The sequence below is a fragment of the Rhea pennata genome, chromosome 4 (assembly GCF_028389875.1).
Source record: "Rhea pennata isolate bPtePen1 chromosome 4, bPtePen1.pri, whole genome shotgun sequence".
Lineage (NCBI taxonomy): Eukaryota > Metazoa > Chordata > Aves > Rheiformes > Rheidae > Rhea > Rhea pennata.
Genome location: NC_084666.1, coordinates 48,185,182 through 48,199,653, shown reverse-complemented (window position 1 = coordinate 48,199,653; position 14,472 = coordinate 48,185,182). Strand labels below are relative to the sequence as shown.

The 14,472-nt window shown below is 36.1% G+C and overlaps 1 protein-coding gene across 3 annotated transcripts in view; it reads left to right on the top strand.

Moving 5' to 3' along the window:
• Positions 1 to 14,472, top strand: part of DCLK2 (doublecortin like kinase 2) — an 81,248-nt gene that overhangs the window by 56,859 nt on the left and 9,917 nt on the right. For all 3 annotated transcript variants that reach the window (XR_009958168.1, XM_062573874.1, XM_062573873.1), the window contains 5 exons: positions 1,076 to 1,133; positions 4,980 to 5,099; positions 7,195 to 7,341; positions 11,971 to 12,104; positions 13,328 to 13,405. Coding sequence is in view for 2 of the 3 variants with exons in the window: in XM_062573874.1 (XP_062429858.1) it covers positions 1,076 to 1,133; positions 4,980 to 5,099; positions 7,195 to 7,341; positions 11,971 to 12,104; positions 13,328 to 13,405 (537 nt within the window). In the remaining variant the exon portion in view is untranslated. The remainder of the gene's footprint in view (positions 1 to 1,075; positions 1,134 to 4,979; positions 5,100 to 7,194; positions 7,342 to 11,970; positions 12,105 to 13,327; positions 13,406 to 14,472) is intronic.

The following is a 14,472-nucleotide window of genomic DNA, read 5'->3' as shown; positions in this document are numbered from 1 at the left end:
AAAAGTTTCAATGTGAGACATTGATTCAGAACCTTTTCTGTGAGATACTAATTTTGATAAGCTGTATCTAATGCAAAAAAGAATAGTGAAAATTAACCTTTAAGTTTAATTACATACCTGGTTTTTGCTTTTGTTACACCCTCTGCTGTTTTTATTATATGTGTAGTAGCGGTGTTCTGATGCACACTGGAGTCTCCAAGTAGTAACACAATACAAAATAATAGCAGTAATAGCACTTTGTGGCATTTTCTTGTTTTCCTTAACTTATAATTAATATAGGAAACAGTGCCTTTTTTTCTGAAGGCAATTCATTCTTTTTTTTTTTTTTTTTCCCCACTCTCATTTTTCCCCCTTCTGGAAAAATGGAGAGCATTAGTATTGCATAAAGGGACAAAAAGCAAATGAGAGCTCTTTGTCTGGAGGACAAGCAGAGTCTTACAGAATTTACTGAAAACAGTCATCCCTTTCTACTTTGTATAATCACCCTTTTAAATACCATAATACTTTAGATATTGCTGTAAGTTCCACAGAACAGTTGGAAAAAAAAAAAAAAGAAAAGAAAAAAACCTGAACAAAATACAAAAGGACATCAGCACTTAATAAATTTTGTAGGCTATTAGACTAGTCTCTGATGAACCATTGGGTTTTAGCTCTACTGAATCCTGCTGAATTTTTTTACTAGGGTATCAGTCTTTCTTCTGCTGCTCACTTACATATAATGTATATGATTTTATCTTTAGAGCCTACCAGTTGAATAGAGCTAAGTGGAACACTCGAGACAAATTTTGCAACTTGCATTAAAGAAGTAGCAGAGAGTTGGAGCTTGGTCACAGAAGAACAAATTGCAACTGGAGCTGGAGATTAATACACAAAGTGAGCTAGTAGTGGTAGTCAGGGCAACAGCAGGCACAAATGTTACTGAGAAAAGGAAAAACAAAATCAAGTCAGGCCTGTGGGTTGTCTGTCAGTAGTCCCAATGAGTCAAGGCATTCAATATTCTATTCTATGTATTTTACAGATAGTACCAGAAATTACTGATCAGTTTTTGATTAACTGACAATTCTCATATTGTTAGATCCACAGGAAAGGAGTTTGCGCTGAAGATCATAGACAAGGCTAAATGCTGTGGAAAGGTAATGTACAACAATAAACAACAATTAGAAAAATAGCAGAAATAGCACTAGTAACTGTTGAATAGTCGTAAGTGGTGAGTGTATTTGGGCTTTTGGACTGTCTTCAAAAATACCTATTTTAACAGGGTGATTTTTCCACCCAAAAAAAACAAATAAAAAAGTGTTATCTGCTAGATAATACAATAAAAAACAAAAAATTGTCATCTACTTTTTTAGACTAACCAAGAAAATGCTAATACTTGTCCAAACTGAAACAAAAGAGAAATTGCCAAAGAACAGCACAGTGATTTTCATCTGGAAAATATGATAGAGGAAGCTTGCAGATATGGGTGTGTTTATATAACATCCATCCTTTTCTGATTCTAATTTTTATCTTTTCATGTGTGTGCATGATCCTTTGGTACACATATTTCTCAGGCATTTCTTTCTGTTCATCTAGTTTCACCATCCTTTAGTACAAAGATTCCTTAATGAGAGAGCTCCTTAAACTGTATTTTTAATATAAGCTCAACAAATAAATCTGTACTTCTCTGCAACACAGAATCATGTTAAATAATTGAAGCATTTGTCCTAGAGCATCACAGAACTTTTCCCTCTCCTTCCAAGTACAGAATTTTAAAAAACAACAAAAAAGCAGCCATTGGACTAAGTGTTCAAAAGCAATATGGAATAGCTAGCAACAAATGAAATACTTGTATTTTCACTGCTTTGTAATACCTTGAAAACAAAGTGCTCTTGAGGGACTCAGGGAACAATGGATCATAGTTTAGGTTAGTTAAATGAACACTGAGGGCACAGCATTCAGTAGCAATCAGACTCTACATTTGAAAACTGTTTTGAGAGTAGAAAATACCGTCCATTCCCTCAAGGATGACAAAAAAGATGTGCTCTTTTTATGCAGACACTCCATTTGTTTATGCAAACGATTGCACTGATATGGTTTGGGAGGCAGCTTTGAGACCAAGTCAGGGTTTTAATTCAAAGATACCCTTTTTGTCACTGAACTAGAGTAACCACTTTACAGTGTAATGCAGAGGTCGAGATGCTAAATGTGAGCTGGTAGGAAGACATGGGAAGTCTGAATGGCTTTCTTTATATGATAAGGAGCTGTATATTACTGTATGCCAATGCACTACCTGCTGTAATGACTTGCTTTAAGTAGAGATCCAAAACCAGAAATGTTTTATCTGTGTAGATTTTAAGTTGTGCATTAGTGCTAGGAGATGAGTGTTTCTTCCAACCCCTACCCCATCTCATATTTTCTGGGTTTACTTAAGGGAGAATTTAGAAAGGAATCTTAAAAATGCATCTTAAATGCAAGAAAAACAGTGCTAGAATTGCTTTTCCAGCATTAAAATGCTGCATTTTATTTGACTGCTGGAAGGATTAACCAGTGTTTCCCCCAAAAGAAAACTGAGTAATGGATACTGCTTGCCATTTCAAATGCTTTTCTATTACCTATCTGAGGCAGCTTAACTATCATAAATTCTAATGGTCCAGAGATAGACAATCCATTTGTTGCAGTAGGGTTTAGACATATTTTCTATCATATATTTCTATCTATCATGATGCTTTAAAACAAAAGAAAACATAAAAACCCATAGATGCATACTTTTCTGATTGCAAGGACCTGTGTCTGTATGGCTACATGTGGATATATGGGTGCATACAAGCAGAGGACTGTTGCTAGGAAGATGTTTACACCTGTTAGGGCAGTGGCAGAACAGTCCAGGAAGAATTCCAACAAAAAAAATAACTAAACTCAGGAATTTTGTTGCAGCTTATTCCTCTCTCACCCCTTTTCACATGCCAGCATAAGCCTCATCTTACAAGCAACCATCTGGCTAAAATATGCATGGCTTGTATGTTGCATATGCTCACTGTTATCTAGCAATTTATATTGAATGCCTTAAAACTTCAATCCACAATTAATTTCAACAAGAAGCATAAGCATTAATTATTCATTACTTTCCACATAAATAGATCTTATGAACATACACTAAAAGCTATATTGCATTATCCAGGAGGATGTTATAGTAAGTTTCAAAAAAAATTTTTTTTTTAATGATGAAGTATATCAAGAACAGTGGAATAATTGAAAAGAACTAACTATGCACGAGTCAGCAGTTTGAGGACAGGTATTAAAGCAGCAGCTCAACATCCTTTTGGAACCTGTTGTTATTATTTTAAATAAGCATTACTTACACCTGAGTCTTAAATAAAACGATTAACAATTCAGCTATTTGAGTGAAAGGAAAAAAGTACTGGTATAGCTGTTGTGTCTTGGTCAGAATTAATGAATGTATTAAATCGAATATGTTATCTCTTCAGGCAGAAAGTCTATAATAAGATTCTAGTTTTTGCTTGGACTCTTAACTCTATTTTGAATTTACAGGCTTCTTGTCATAAGGCTTAGTATGCTGTGGCTGTTCACTTTTGTCTGTAGATGATACTCAGCATTGTGCTTAACAAAACTGCTTCATGTTTGTTTTTTCTTTTCTCCAGAGCATGTGTGCTTGGAGCAGACGTATGTTTGTTCAGAATGACAATTGATGCTCTTTCAGATTGAGTTTCAAAGGTGTGACTATTTAATCACTATATGGCGCACCATGCTCTCACAAAATTAAATGCACACATGGCATGTGATTTCTGAGTTACGTACCACATAAAGTAAGCTTTGACTAAAAAAACAAAACAAAACAAAAAAAATCACAAATAACCCTGGAAATAGAAAGTGAAGTAGCATAAGATCTTCACTCACTTGTCTATGTACAGTGAATCACTCCTCCTTCTGGTGCTGTGCTCACAAATGCATGAAGTGCATGCTACTAATTAGTATGTTAAACACCAGCAAGTTCAAGCTCCAGTGAAGTAATTTATTGTCTGCCAGAATATATTTATGCAGGAATTGTTGCTTATTTTGCAGTGAACTTAAATGCAGTATCTGTATTCAGGTATTTTATAAAAGAAAAAGTGAATCATGCTTCCAGTGGCTGAAAGGGACATGTAACTTTCTTCAAGATGTTCTAGAAAGCAAAACATTCCCAAATGAATTTGTTCTTTTACTTCCATTGCATTACAGTAAAGTTCCATTTACTTTCTCAGAAGTACGGAGAAGGGGAAATGAAACTCAGATCTGTGTAATGTAAGCTGTTAGAGCCAGAATGACTTAATTGGGTTGATAAATATGCAGATTGTAAATCTGAATGTGTGTGTGTGTGTGTGTATGTACGTGTATACATATACACAGATCTATTTTGTATATTTTTATATATGTAATCATTTTTTCTTCTTTGAATGAAATCCGTAACTAAAACAGTTACCATACTTTTCCTGCATATAATCCACATCCTTTTTTAAAAGTGTAAACCATTGGAAATAAATCCTAGGTAATCTGCGTCCTTGAGTAATCAGAACTAAATGAGAGGTAAAGGCTGGAGAGGATCAAGAATGTGTTAACTTTGGATGGAGCTGGTAGGTTACAGTAATCCAAGTTCTGAGGTAAACTTCCCCTCATATTATGCACATAAAAATATAATCTGCATTTCCTGAATTGCTGACTTGTTTGGGGGTTTCTTTGTAGATGACCCATGGTTTTTGCATGTGAGAATATGGTATTTTAAATCAAACTCGGTCACTGATGCAGTACAGTTGGGCTAAAATACAAGTTAAAATTCATCATTTCACAATAGCCCTCTACTGTATAAGTAACACTGCAAAAAGGGTGCTCACTGAAAAGCTGATCAAAGACAAAATGAATTGGGAATTTCGTATCTGTTCAAATTTCACGTCTACTCAAACTTCCTTTTTTTTTTTTTTTTTTTTTTTTTTTTTTTTACTGGACAGGAACACCTGATTGAAAATGAAGTATCTATTCTGCGTCGAGTGAAGCATCCAAATATCATTATGCTGATAGAGGAAATGGACACCCCAGCAGAACTCTACCTGGTGATGGAGCTGGTCAAGGTAAGATTAAGGAGACTGTCTGTGTTGGTTTGAAATCTGAGAAAAATCCAGGAACATTAAGGTCTTGGGAGACATAATTAGGTAAGATTCAGTGACAGCCTCTGGTTTTAATCATGCAAATACTCTCATCAATTGATGACAATATTAATGGCATTCGTGTCTCTTAGTTGTAATTAGCCTATTCAAACACAGATTTTAGGGAATTTTGTAAAGTATGTTTACAGTCTAGAAAGTGGATAGGGTTTTTTTATATCATATTTACATTGTAGGGGGGACTAATAGTTATGTGAAGGTATGGGAAGAACACTTGCATTTATTTCACCAATATTTTTGCTTAATTGTTTGCATTTAAAGGCAGAAACTACTTAATGAATGTATCTTAGTAGACTGTAGGTAGCTGAATAATATAAACTCAAATGATTACATTCTATCAAAACTTAAAAAAAAAAAAAAAAATCCTCTTTTACTTAATCAAACCATTGCTCCCCTTATCTCGTATTAGCCAAAAAGCAGATGGCACTTTCATGGATATACAGAGAGGAAAAGATCTCAGTCTCCCATTTATTGTGCATGACACTGACCCTACCTGAAACTGATTAAACCAATGACATCATTAAAATCATCTTTGAAAACCTGTGCTGCAAACCCCTTAAATAAACTATGATGCTTTTACATGTATTACAACAGAAAAGCAGCAGAGATTTGACAGTTAATATTGTAAAGGTAACACATAGTAAATGTGATACTGAATGAAATGCACCATTTTTAAGTTTAAAATATACCTTCTATCATGGTGCAAGGAGATGTGTAAGACCTCTAAAACGGTCCATAAACTTTTGACTGATGGAATTCTCAACAACATCTTGATTGCCTAATTACTTGAAATGAAAGTTTTCAGCAGAGCAGGTAAAATCACAGCACTGCAGAGGACACTTTGAGAATCAAAAACCCAAGATATATCACATTTTATTATTGCACTTTCTTGCATATGGGTGTACATAGACAGCAATACTGTGTATAGACTTGATCAGCATATCAGATACAAATTATTGTATCACTTCAGTAATCACTTAACTTTGTGTCTCTGCCTAAAATTGTTAGATTTAAGGACCCACTCTAGAATACTTGACCAGCTTGGTAAACCTCTAAAGAAAATCTGTAGTTGTTGAACTAACCATTTCTGTAAAACTGCCTATTTCTCTTTCTCTCTAGAAGTTAGTTTTATATAGTAGAGAGTTTCTAAGACATTTTTGGCACATACTTCCTGAAATGCTGCCTCTCTTCCATGTATACTGAAATGCTTGGAATGCCACCCACGGCCCAGGCAGATCACTCCTACAGATGTATCCAGGGTAACCATCATAGAGACACCCATGTTTTAAAATTTGCTGCAATGACTGGAAATGCTGTATCAGAAATTAGTTCATATGTTATTATGTATCCTAGGAGCTACAGCATGTCCCAAACAGATGCCACATTGCTGTCACACTCAGAATTCATCTGTGGGTTCTGCACATTGGAATGTAATGCTTATGTTGGTCTTGCTCAGCCATATTTATTTGGTATTTTTGCAATATTTGCAGTGTTTCCAGTTTACAGTTTGTTACAATCACTGAATATCTGTGTTACACTGGAACTTTCATTATTTAAGCTGATTTATGTTATCTTAGGCTTTACTTGAAATCAAGGGCTGATTTATGCTATAAAAAGGTACTGTACTGATAAGAAGCGGAAAAGGGAAACTGTATTCATGTGCCACAAATCAGAGGTGGAGAGGTGGAATAACTGAGTGTTTCCAATCAGCAGAATGAAATTAAGGCCAAAGGAGGAGATCTGTGATTTGCCCAAATTCAGGCATAAGAAGCCTGGAGTACAGTTGAGAACTTAATGTAGATGACCCAATTCTCAATCTAGTATCTTGGTGACAAGGTCATCCTTCCCAAATACAGCTGTTGTTCAAAGTGAATGCCCTATTTCTTCCCAGGTGTTTACCAGGCTTCTGAGCATGCCTGTTGTTTACGTGGCTTTTTGTAAAACATCTTAAGCATCTTAATTATTTTTCCTGTACTGATCTGTTATCTTCTCATTACTTTAGGGAGGAGATCTATTTGATGCTATCACTTCTTCTACAAAATATACAGAGCGAGATGGGAGTGCAATGGTCTACAATCTGGCCAGTGCGCTAAAATACCTTCACAGCCTTAACATTGTGCACAGAGACATCAAGCCAGAAAATCTCCTGGTATGTCCCATTTACTTTCGAATATTTTGTCTTTTTTCTTTGTTCCCATTAATGCAAATGCTTGTATATAAACGTCAAGGACCTGAGCAGGAACCAGCAGGAATATTAATTTAGAATAAGTATGTGTAAAATAAGTCATCTTCCATGAGATAGCAGTCACCATAACCCAACTGAGCTGTGCTCAGACCTATCCTTAGACGTAGCTTTATTAACATTTTGATTGGTTAGCATGTGAATAAGCAGGAATATTGTCTCACAAAACAATGAATTTTAAAGCTATCATCTATCTCAGCTACTTATTCTAGTTTGCGTGTGGGAGAGAACATAGACTGCATGTCATTTTTTTTTAAATATCATACAGTTATCTCAATATTGTGGGATTTTTTTTTATTTTTAATTTTTTTTAACTCTTTCATCCTAATAGCAGGACGTCTTTCTGATGACTTAACCATCCTAGCGATGAACTCCATACATTACTCCATTCTGAGGAACTACACTTTGTTCTTAGCAGAGCCATAAAATAACTATGTGTCTGCTGACAAGAGTTATCATGGGAGCAGGTTTAGCTCAACTGGTTAGAGCATGGCCCTGCTGATGCCAGGGTTGCGGGTTCAATCCCTGTATGGGCTACGCTGAGGGTTGGACTAGATGATCTCCAGAGGTCCCTTCCAACCTTACCATTCTATGATTCCATGAATCATTAAGTCTACTCTGGGGATTGCTTAGAATACAGGGCACAGAGTAGGAGCAGGGTACTCATCTTGCTTATACGCAGAGGTGATACTTAGGTATTACATATTGGGTATTAGATAGTATATGTGGTGCACTGAGCAACTGGGACCGTGATCTCCCTCGCTAGAGCTACGGAGTGCTAGTAGTTTTCATCAACACTTGATGGGCTTTTCCTAAAGCCCTCTGGTGTTTGTCAATCCTGTTAATGGCTTAACAGGGTTGCATCTAGAGTGGGAGTTGTGGCTAATCCGAGATTTTGAATTATTACAAAGATAGGGCTATAAGCTGAAAATATTTTCAAAAGAATGATCAGATTTTTTCACAACTAATTCCACTGACAGCCTTTAGCAGTTTAAATAAGCCCTTCAATAAATCAGTTTGTTTTTGAGGAAAAGACTTGTTTGTATGAATGCATATATTTTCCATTAAGGATAGTGAGAGGAATTGTTCTGACTTCTTAATGATCATTTCAGTTTTCTTATATGGTGACAGTATTCTAGTTCTGTATTTAAGTTGCTGATTTTAAAGTACATAGGATGTACATATTATAAATTCTAAATCAAGCAATTCATTAGCAAAAGGATTTTTTTTTTTCCTCTTGGAAAACATGGTCAAAACAACATGACACTTGAAGAAAATGAAGGTGAAATTCTGGCTTCTTATCACTGCATCTTCAAACACAGCAAGTCTGAAGACACTTTAAGCTCTCATAAGTAACTGAATCAAGTATAAATAGGCAGAATTGTCCTTTCTTCCTAGAAAGCGTAGAGATTATTCAAGAGATGCAGGTCTTACTGTGATTGACAGTTGCACGCATGTTAAGATAAAACACTAGTATCACATGGAAATGTAAATAATTCCCATCATTGCTACCTTTACTTAGAAGTAACTAATTCTTTCAAACAAGATCATTCAGGTGCTGCACTTGCATTTTCTTTACCAGTCATGTTTTCAAAAATATAAGCTATGCCCATAATAGCACATACGAAGGAGTTGTATCAATGAGGACAAATGTTTCCATTAATGCTATGAATTTATACACAGGAAGGAGGGAAGGTATTCTTAGCGGTATTCAATTGTTTGAAGAAGCCAACTTTGTCCAGCCATTCTAAAGATGGCTAGAGCCCTACATTCAACAAACTGGATCCTGTCAAAACCACAGTAACTATTAAAAAATAAAATAATAATTACTGTGAGAACAAACTAAGATTACTTGGGATATTTCCTTTGTTGCTGATTTGGTTTGTTCTATTTTTCCTGTATTTGTCCTATAACAAACACTTTTCTTTATATTACAATCTGCATCATATTATCCTCTCTTCAAAAAGTGAGACAAAACGAGATGGTAGTACAGTACTCTGCAACTTAACTTGTGCTAGATTCATTTTGGGGCTTCTGGGTAGGGCCACTGTGGTCCTTACAGAAATCGAGACACTTACTTATCAGTCAGCTTTCTCACTGCTGTATTGAAACTTTACTAGTACAGCTGCAACTGAGGAACTAAGCTCATGGAGGGCATTTGCCTATGAAATATGCAGCTCACAAACTGACTAGATTTTTGCTGAGTTAATGAGATATTTTAAACAAGTTTGCTTGTAACAGCCAATCACATTTTAAATTCTATGCTCCAGTTGATTGTAATATATTGTATTTTTCTTAACATATGCAAACCTGCTCAGTACTCCAGTGTATATATATATTTTTTTGCTCTCTGATTGCTGAAGGCTAAATCATGGTCTGACCTACATAGCCAGCAGACAGTTCCATTGAACACTGGCTGCAGCTGCACTATGGCAAGCAATTGCCATACCATTTTTCTCTTCTTTCCCTAGAGCAAGCAACCAGAAACTTAACCCTAATCCATAATTTAACAGCCAGCATTGCCATGCTCTCACAGGGGGAATAATCTGTTGTCATCTCATGGAACAAACTGGAGAGGGAAAGAATCATCTCTACTGTGCTGATCTGACAGTATTGCATCTTAGCACGGATAACGTGGCTACCGTCCATTTATTTTAAGGACATTTAAAAGCCTGAGACTATATTTACCAGCTTTTCTTTATTTGTGGGTCTTTTTTCAGGAGGGTAGTTATTGATGTTTGACTGACTTTCCTACTTCCATAGAAGTGTTCTGTTCTACTGTAACTTTAATCTCTTTGCTTTTTTTGGTGAATGAGTATTCATTCACATTTGTTTTGTGAATTAGTACTATGGAAAGTAGACGGAAGGAGAGTCCTACTGTCAGGTAATAAATAACACTAAATCAATTTTGTTGCTTATTAGAACAAGCCAAAGTATTTCACAGTCAGTTCTTTAGTCCTCAAGATAGAGAAAAAAATTACATACAAGTTTAATAATATATATTTTTATAAATATATGTATGTGTGTGAGTGATCATAATATGTGATAAATTGTCAGCTGGGGCAGACAGATGAGTTTGTAAATAGGTGTGTGGTTTTTCATTAGTGTTGATATTCCACTTGGTAATGCAGTTGGTGCGAATTTCAGGCTTTGTCCAGATAGCCTGCTGTTCTCATTTGAGAACAATCCATCTTTTTATTTATTTATTTGGCATATGAATAGGAGTAAACATACATTGGTCTCAGGAAGCTATCCAAAAGGACTGAACATTTGCTAGTTTTGAAGTCTGAGAATCAGAAAAGGTAAATAAGTAAGACAAGTGCAAGCTTGATTCCAAATATCATTTCTTCTAATGCATCTTTTTTTTTTCTATATGTTTTCTTCAAACAACTATGTTTGTAAAATGCTGCAGAAAAGGTATCTGGACTCTTACTTCTTTGGCAAAATCAATGATCTAACAAGCATTATTCCCAGATTCTTCATTGTACTTAAAAGTAACACGGCAGACATAACTCATGTTTTCATGAACTCAGGTTTTAATACGCTTGGCATAATTTTTTTCCGCTAGTGCAAAAAAGCAGGAAAATGTCATATCCATAGATATTGTCCAAAACAAATGCACCCAGTTTTAACCTGTTACAAAGTTTTTCTGTTGGTAGCTCTGACCTTATAAATACTCTTACATTTAATTGCATGGCTAAAAACAAGCACATGAGGATTCGTTGGTAAATGCTCACAGTAGTGAATGGAACACAGAATTAAACCCAGTTGAGGGTAAGGAAGGAAAGTGGGCTTTCTGTAGCAATTTAAGCAACAGCTCATTCCATTCCTACATAAACACTTTTTTTTTTAACTGCTGAATATTTTATGCCCATCTTAGCTCATATGAAAGAATAAAAATTAAGAAGAAACTTTCATAAGCTGTCTATTCATGTTCAACTATTTCAGCCCTCACAAATTATTCTGAGTTTTGAGACGGGGAAATAGTCAATTCAGTAGTTGTATAGATGCTCAAAACTTGCGTTGTATTTCTCTAGCAGATAATTTTATTTAGATAGCTACAGATAGAGTGATCAAGGATTTTCATCCCAAGTACTAGTACATTTTTCTTGGCTATTTATGGCACTTACCTTGAGAAATTACTCTGAATTTCTCTAGACAGTAACCTAGCATTTCTCAGAAGCATACAATCATCTCTGTATAAGCTTTATGTAAGTTCTTGGCTTTTCAGGAGCTTGTAAAGATTACAGTGTCCCAAATCAGAGTAGATCATAGTATGAAAATGTTTTCATGTATTTCCTTTCTCAAATTGAGATTACTCATGTCTAAACTTTCCAAGAGAATACTTGTTATCTGAAAGTCTGTATGTAGTTTAAAAGATATTCAAGAAACATGGACTGAACCAATTACAATGCAGGGCTGTGGAAGTTAGTTACCTCTTTCTCTTGCATTTTCTGTGTGATTATTTTCCAAACAAATGAAAGAAAAATGCAGTCCTTCCTTCTGCCCATTCTATTTTTCTTTTGCTGATTCTAGGTATGTGAATATCCAGATGGAACCAAATCTTTGAAGCTTGGAGACTTTGGACTTGCAACTGTGGTTGAAGGACCTTTATATACTGTCTGTGGTACACCCACATATGTGGCTCCAGAGATCATCGCGGAGACTGGGTGAGGATGAGTAACTAGGACATAGCTTTTATAACCATTTTTTTTTTGGCAGGTACGGCCCCCCCCCCCCTTTTTTTTTTAATAATATGAAAACTAGTATGTATGTCCTAACAGGGTAAGATGATCCTCGGTCTTTTTTTTTGTAACCTCACTGCCTATGAGAAAATAGGCAGCATTCAATTCTTTGCAGAGGCCAGTTTCCCTACTCGCCCTGCATCCCGACTCACCTCGGCCTCCTTACCATCTCCCAGAGGATCAGCACTGGTGCAGTGGGATTTACTGGTGTGTGATCTCTGCCTCACCTCATTGTACCAGCTGTGCCATCTGCTTGGGTAGAAACTCTGACCAACACCACACAGTATATTACAAACAGAAAAATTTAGGTTGGAAGAGACTTCAGAGGCCACCTAGTCTAAACCCTTTCTCAAAAGATGTCTAATTCGATCATGTTCATTCAAGCTACCTTGTTTGCGTGATATTAGCTCTTTGTGAACTGCTGGTTTAATTGAACAAAACCCCTTTTTTCTGTATTTATTGGGTGATTTTATTTAAAAATAAATGCAAAGTATTTTATAAAATGGTACAACTTCACACGTCTCCTTTCCATTTAGACAGTTAGATCTCCATTCCATCCCAGCTGACTGTTGTCTTTGCTGGAGCCATTCCTAATTTGGTCTCCCCATTGGAGGGAGGTTTGTTGCTTTGGTTTGACTATTGCAGTGCATTTGTTACACCGAGAAATATTCCAGAGCTGCAGTGAGCTCAAACATCAAAGGGGGCTTCAACTAGGCCTTTTTAGATTTGGATAAAACATTTAAATCTATGGGGTAGGAAAAAAAACCAGGGAAATCATGGCAGACCACTCTCTGCCATGTGGGGGTTTATTTTTGTGCTTTCAAAAAAAGGTGCACTTCATCATCCCTGTGTTACTCATTCATGTAAGAGGCTGGAGAAGTGGGAGCTTTCTTGTTGCCTAGCAACACATGATAATGTTAGAGATACAGTTAACTCCAATATAGAGTAAAAGAAAAGCATGTTCTTGTCTTTTATCATCAGTGACTCTGTATTAGGAAACCTTGATGCTGATTTGAATCTGAGCTTATCCAGAAGACTCTGGAGAGGGCAGATTCTCAATATATGTTCATGTAATTCCAGTCAGTCATTTATTTGACTGGATCATTTTCCAGCCCGAGTAACACCACATCACTGTCGTGTTTCCTCAGATACGGCTTAAAGGTGGATATTTGGGCTGCAGGTGTGATCACATACATACTGCTGTGTGGTTTTCCACCCTTTCGCAGGTGAGTGGCCCTGTACGTCAAAGGGAAGAATAGTGAAGAGATGAATTTTTACTAGATAAAAGTCTTACCTATCTCCTCGGAAAAGAGATTTTGGGGGCGGGAGGGGTGGAACAGCGGAAATAGACTGATGTATTTTTACCGTTACCTTTTTCAATTGACTTCGGTTGTCCCTCTTACCAGCTTTTGGGTTGGTGGGGGGGTTGTTTTTAAGAAGGGAGCAAGTGGCTTGCTGCTGTGTGCAGGGATACGGTGGTGTGAGACAGCGTACTTCCTTTTTCCTTTTGTCTTCTATGGGGAATTTCTCAGTTCAGCAAACATGTATTCTTTGCCCTCTAGTGTTTCTGTTTGGACACAGCAGCTTACCCGTTGCTGGTGTTGAGGGAAAGGTTAATGGTAAACTGAGGTAACAGAAGTTGCTTAGTGCATTTTTAATCTTCTTAGTCTTTTTGATAAAAGTGTCATATAATTGGGTTACTAAACATGGTTTTTGCTACTCAGTGTCACAGTATGCATGATTAATATGCTTTACGCAGTAGTTTTTCTGCTTGGGAATCAGAAGCAATTAGCACACTTTTTAATAAGGGATTCTCACCTTAATTTCTAAGGTATTGATGCAGATGCTATTTGTTCATTTTTATAAGTGATATTAAATGTAGGTATAATTACACTAAGAGTTTTTACAAAAAAATCATGAGAGTGGATAAAAATATTCTGGGAAAAATACAATATAAATGATTGTCAATGGAAAAGTTATCATTTAAGTCTGTATTTGTTTTCTGGATGTGGTTAGTTCATCATTAATATTAACATATGTTTCAAAGGATACGTTGTATCAATTATAATTGCTTTGAATGAGGGGAAGAGGTGATATCCCTACTGTACTAAACAGAATGAGGTCTTTAACCAAGGTTAACAAATACTTGCTGCAAAACTAAGCCAAGAGATAAACTGTTCATTACAAAAATAGTTTCACTGAAGAGTATCATTTCACTACATTTCTTACTCCTACCATTTATTCTCTGTGGCAGATCCTTTACAGCTAGGTAGGCAAGTGACTGACTGACTTT